General features: G+C 26.0%; 1 protein-coding gene across 1 annotated transcript; it reads right to left on the reverse strand.

Annotated features, from left to right (window-relative positions):
• Positions 1-3085: 3085 nt before the first annotated feature.
• LOC137929758 (COMM domain-containing protein 2) lies at positions 3086-5431 on the reverse strand. Its single transcript, XM_068772847.1, has 5 exons — positions 5305-5431; positions 4785-4862; positions 4630-4712; positions 3734-3907; positions 3086-3446 (listed from the first exon to the last, which is right to left on the reverse strand). Exons 1-5 carry the CDS (start codon positions 5369-5371, stop codon positions 3132-3134), a joined length of 717 nt encoding a protein of 238 aa, XP_068628948.1. The 5' UTR covers positions 5372-5431; the 3' UTR covers positions 3086-3131.
• Positions 5432-6198: the final 767 nt, after the last annotated feature.

Raw genomic sequence — 6198 nt, forward strand, 5'->3', positions numbered from 1 at the left:
GCAGACTTAGCCCGGCGAAGTGGCTAGGTCGCTCTGTCAATCGTTCATCTGCTACATCGGTTGTAAGCATGTTCCCGTTTCATTATGCTGAATCACTGATACTAAGAATAAATACCATTAAAGAAATCTCCTAAAATATCACATTTTAAATCAATTTAAACTATCATCTTTAATAGTTATGCTTACATTCATACGTGGAAATCGATAACTAGACGTGAGAGACTTCTTTATTTCTGGTTCCACACAGAAATGAAAATTTAATTGAAATTTTATATAAAAAAGGACCTTTTTAGTCAGAATGTAAAACGAAGCTTTTTTTTTAGATACAGCCTGAAATATATCAGGAATTGGAAAATATATATGTGCTGATCGCAACGTAATTGCGGGACCAACATTTTAACAAGCTACAACGTATTTTGTAAAACATCGACTAGATGTCACTAAACATTCTTTAAAATTAAATATTCTTTTCAAAACGATATATAAAACTACTGCCAGTTTTTATTTTTTATTTTTAAGAGAAACTTAATCTATCAAAGAAATCAAGGTATGATTTAAAAGAATTAATTTTAATTTTTATTTTGTTAAAAATAAACAACTTTAATTTCTTTTCAAATTCTCCCATAGTAGTTGCCCTCCCTTAAGGCAAAATTTATTGTTAAAAAATTTTTAAATAAGAATTGCAGCGGCCATCATCAAGAACATGAATGATGAGGAATAATAACGATATTAATTAATAATAAAGATGAAAGTAATAAAGCATGTGCAAGTTGTGTAAATGTGTTTGTCATGATGACAAATTTTAACGTCATTTTATTTATAAATTCAATCAAAGTTGCGAAATCCCCGTCTTAATCTAAGGCATACAACACGTTCCTAAAGTTTTAGCTTTAAAATATTAATATTTGATACCACGCTTTGCTGTGTACCGTATAATCAAGTATAAAATATTAGCGTATAAAATATTGTATAAAAGTTCAAATGCTATTGTTCCCGTGTTGAAAAATTAGATGTGATGCTATTTAAGTCATAAAATTTACAAAAGTTTTTAGAATTTAAAATGAGATTAAGGACCTTTGAGTAAAAAAATTGTATTATGAGCTAATAATTTTTAACCTATTATACAATGTAAACATTTACAATAATAGTATCCATGTAAATAGAGCCTTATTCTTTTCATTGTTAAATTATGTTCATTACAGCGTGTTATTTATGCATAAAGTATTTAAGCTTTACATTGCTAATTAGTTGTACGAAACTTTATTTTACAAGAGTAAAAACTTTTTTTATAATCAGTTAAGTTATCTTAATGATCAGTGTATGAGATAAAAATGGTTTATGGCTATCATTATAATTTTACGCAAATCTGCACGCCCTTCCCATTGTTTTTGTTTCTTCTGTTTAATTTATTTGTTTTAAAAAGATTGTTTTCTATTTAGATTATAACATAGATATTATTTTAAATCAATAAATATTATAAATTAGTTGGTAATGTTGGACATTATTGATTTTTAATTCCGCTTATATCATTATATCAATGAGTTTGAAGTTTGCTTTTAAAATTAACCCTAAAAGTAATAAGCGACGCTACATCGTCCTATTTTTACAGTTTGGGAACCAAGAAGTATGACATATGTTAAACATATATAGCGTATGTTCCAAGGGGAATTTTATATAGGCGGCCGTAAAAATGAAATATATTAAATTATTGATTTATATTAAAAATACACCTATTTATGCATATTATATTATTAGATTTGACTAAGCTCTTTTTTTGCGTAATAATGGTTTAAGTCAATTTTGTGCGATACATAGATAAACAGAAATTAAATTTAAACAAAACTAATTTATTATAAAATAAAATACTAAATAAAGTTGATATTAACACGAGGCCTATACTTAATGTTAAAGTTTCATGAGTTCTGTTTATTTTCCCCATTCTCTGACATGCATTTGACACAGTATTTTTCTTAGATTAAAATTACCTTTAAGTTTTAAAATTAAGCTTCCACTTTTATTTTAGTTTTAATTATTTATACGTTAAACAATCATCTAAGAAATAAAACCAGCCCTTTCTATTATTTTGGTTCAAATTCAATCGATACTTAAATACATCTCACGATTTCTATAGAAAATGAGATATACTACCATGTCATGAGAATATAAGCTCGTTACATTCGAGACTAAACTTTTATAACTTACCTTTCGACTTAATTTATTTTAACACTTTCTTGAGTATGTAAGAATTAATTTTTTTTAATATGGTACATGCATACATGATACGTAATCATGAATTCCTTTTTGTGTTTTAAAAAGTTTGATAACTAATTTTATAATTCTGAAATTTAGATTCATAGTTGATGGACAGTATTGACGTAAAATAACTTACTGTTACGGATCCGAGACATGGTCGCTAGCCTTATAAGGCTCAAGGTCAATTCTTTGTCTTTAGCAATGGAAAAAGCCATGCTCGGAGTTTTTTCGGAGATATTTTAGATAAAAATATTATTTTATGAGTTAAACAAAAATTTTAATAATTAAAAATACATGGCAAGTAAAAATTAAATGGTTCTCGATATGAATGAGAGGTACATTTCACGATTTGTCATTTACGGTTTCTTATTTACAATTTTAGTAGTATCATTTAACAATACGTTTAGGTCTAAAAGGGGTCGTGAGAAATCATTTGGCCTTACGTATGTTTATGACGGAAATAAAGATTTTAAGAAACTCATCAAGATAAAATATCACACGTTGATAAACGGCACTCGATTTTATTCAATGTGTCAAGATGGTTATCATCTATTGTTTTTTTATGTATCTACAACATGTAAATATTCTTTAGGTATATTATACCCATTAATAAAGAAACAACTATAGGTGTTGTACTTTCACAAAACTGAATTAACTTTTGGATTGTTGGATAGATAAAATCAATAACATTTTCTTTTGATTTTAACAACCATATTGTTCTGTTCATTCAATTTAATCTACAGAAATCTTGTTAACAATTTAAAAAAAAATTAATCAACGCTAAGGCAGTTCTACATGTTTAGAAAAATAAAATACAAAACAAGTTTCTCAGTTTATTAATGTCATGTTATAAAAATTGTAGAAACACATTTTTTATGCTATAAGGCTCTTTGTACTTTTCTGACATGTTGGCTTTTAGATTCTTTAATAGCCTGCTCTAACTTATTAGTTAGATGTATCAAATTTGGTAAATCACATTGCAAAAGAAAATGTTTTATTATGTTTTGACATTGGTGTGCAGTCTTCGCATTTTGTATTGTTGAGTTAATTTGTACAGGAGCAATATTATCCAGGGTTAATGTATCTTGCCTGTAATTATAATCCTCTATTTGGCCAAAGCTTTTAGGAATTGTAACCACCAAATTAATAGCAATAAGTGGTTTAATTATTTGATTACACTTTCGAGATGCCATCTGAAACAAAAAAATTGTATTCATGATTTCAATATCAATATGTATATGCATAACACCATTCTTTGAGTTTACTGTTAGTTTAAGCAAGTAGTCATAATCTGTTCAAGTAATATATTTAATAAACAATATAATATGTTCAACATGCAAGATTTAAAGATTTATTAATGTATGAATTTCAAGAATAAAATTCTAACATTTAACTAGCAAAAGCTAATTTTATTTCTAAAAATTAATAATAATTTAGACTTGAAATTTTAGCATTAAAAATTTAATCATTAACTTTTTACCTGAATTTCAAATCTCCATGTGAAATCTAAATATGTAAAATCTCTTTGTTGTAGTTTATTTAAAGCGTTAGATATCTTTTCTTTTTTTGCAATGTACAGTTTAACTAAAACCTGTTGTTGATCATTTGAAAATCCAGCTAATGATAAGGAAAACTTGAAGTCTGTTTCATTTAACTAAAAAAAACATTAAATAATAATATAATAAATAAAATATTTCAACTTAATATAGGATATTATTATTATATATAATTTTAATGATATATCATAATTTAAAAATATCATTAAAATTATATATAATATATTATATATAATTTTAATGATATCAGTTTGGCATGTTGGCATAGATTGTAAATAAATCTTAACGGTTTTACTTTTGCACCATGTACCTTTATGTAGGAGTCCATTGTTTTATTTTAAATTATTCTTTCTGAAGATCAAATAATACTTCTACATGTAATATCCCCAACCTTATTCATATTATTACTTTTGATCAATAATTGCAATCATAAATGCATGTCATTAGAAAAATGCCAGAAAATACTTATTTGATAGAAAATTCAATTAAGTTTAGGTATTCTATAATGTCATCATTATATTATAACCATCTGAAATCTGTAGAGGCCCAAGACAAACTCAGCTTTTTTAGTAATTGCTCACAAATACCTTTAATCCAGTTTTTAGAGCTATTGAAACTCGAGATATACTTTTACTCAAAAAAATCTTTTCTCAGCATAGAAAATGATTTTCAAACTTTTTAAAATTGAGTGCTTGACTGTATAAACAGCATAGACTAAAACAATCTCTTTGTTATTAAAAAAAATTATCAGAAATAACTCTTTGGTTCAATAATTTAAGTCTTACTGCAATTTTTCAGAAGTATTTACTATTATACTTACATTATGTTTACATCCCTCCACTATAAGATAGGCAAGGGCTTGTATTAAATTTTGTATGCTAACTAATGACACATTGAGTTTTTCTGTAAACAGTAATGAAAAAAAGTTAAAAAAAAAGACTATAATTTTGTAATAAAAACTATGTAAATCCTTACCAGCAGCTAAATTGCATCTCTTATCATTACTGCCATGGTCAAGATAATCTATGGTCAGCTTACAAAAGTCAACCAAAACTGAAATAATAAAAAAATTAATATCAAAATTAAATTTATTATAAAAACAGATATTCAGCTAATTGTTAAAACCAATATTACATTTAGGAGCATGATAATGGTACACTGTATAATTGCTTAAGTTATGTATGTACAGTAATTAGAAAACAACAGTCAAAACATCATTTTAATTTAACATAGTTGATATATAAGCTAGTCGCGTTGACCAATGTTATTGCTGGAAAGTAATTTTAATTTTAAGAAATGTTTGTTTGTCAGATAATCTGATTGATATTTAAAAAAGATGTTAATATAAATGGATTATTTAAAAAAAGACTGACAAAGCTAACAGGCATCAATTACAAATTATGTTTACACGTAATAGTAATTTTTAATGTTTCTTCACTAACTACCAACTCAAAAGCGTAAATAAACAAATAACAATTGCTTTACATATATTAACCTTGTGCGGATTGCTTATGCAATAATCCGAGATGTTCTTTTTGCAATTCGCTAAGAAAAATAATCATTTTTCATAATCACAACATGAATAAATATATCTAGATGTGAAGTTTTATATTATGCATTTGTCACTGATAAGAACGAATGTACTGCCAGCTATTAAATAAGTTTTGAAGTTTACTGTTTTAAAATAATATTTCTTCGAACTTCTATTACATTTACTTGTACAAAAATTAAAAAAAGGTATTTGGACAGAAAGGAAAAGCCTCTTTCAACAAAATTTTACTTATAAAATTTAATTCCGAGGAAACAACACAGATCTTTTTATTCATATTACAATAATTTACACGCTTTTAATACTACTCGTTTTCAAAAATAAAACATAAGCACAACATAATTAATAATAAGTCCTCTTTGCAAAATGTTATAATGTGTGGCTTCACCCAAAAGTATTAAATTAAATATGTAGAGTTCAAAGAGAAATCGATATAAGTTAGAGATTAGGAGTTGGAGGATACCAAGTATCTATAGACGAATATTAGTCTCCACCTTTCTTCCTGAGCAACGACGTGAGTGAAATTGAAGCTTGACCCAAAAAAAATTATCCATTAGTATAACTTAAGAAGATAACAAAGTGATAAAAACATATCGGCTTCTTTTCGGTTAAGTAATTATTATGAGTTGATTACATTATTATTGTAATAAAAATTTCTGTTTTTTATCGTATCTATATTTAATTAAAATGCTTTATATTTATAACACACTTGTAAACTTGTGAATATAATAATAGATAAGTTTAAAGAGAATCATTGGTATTTCGTTTTAAAATTTAATTACTGGTTTAACTTCGACATTTAAATTAAGGCTTGCAACACTTCAGGCCAACATTGCAGGG

This window comes from Battus philenor, unplaced genomic scaffold (assembly GCF_028537555.1).
Source record: "Battus philenor isolate CCGP_79_NKW_IND1 unplaced genomic scaffold, ilBatPhil1.0.hap1 SCAF_5, whole genome shotgun sequence".
NCBI lineage: Eukaryota > Metazoa > Arthropoda > Insecta > Lepidoptera > Papilionidae > Battus > Battus philenor.

What these genes read in the sequence shown, in the direction of transcription:
- LOC137929758 (XM_068772847.1), bottom strand. Translation starts at nt 5,371, where the DNA reads ATGATTATTTTTCTTAGCGAATTGCAAAAAGAACATCTCGGATTATTG. An exon ending in GCATAAGCAATCCGCACAAG is followed by an intron (nt 4,863 to 5,304) that starts GTTAATATATGT and finishes TTATTATTTCAG; the next exon opens with TTTTGGTTGACTTTTGTAAG. An exon ending in GAGATGCAATTTAGCTGCTG is followed by an intron (nt 4,713 to 4,784) that starts GTAAGGATTTAC and finishes TACTGTTTACAG; the next exon opens with AAAAACTCAATGTGTCATTA.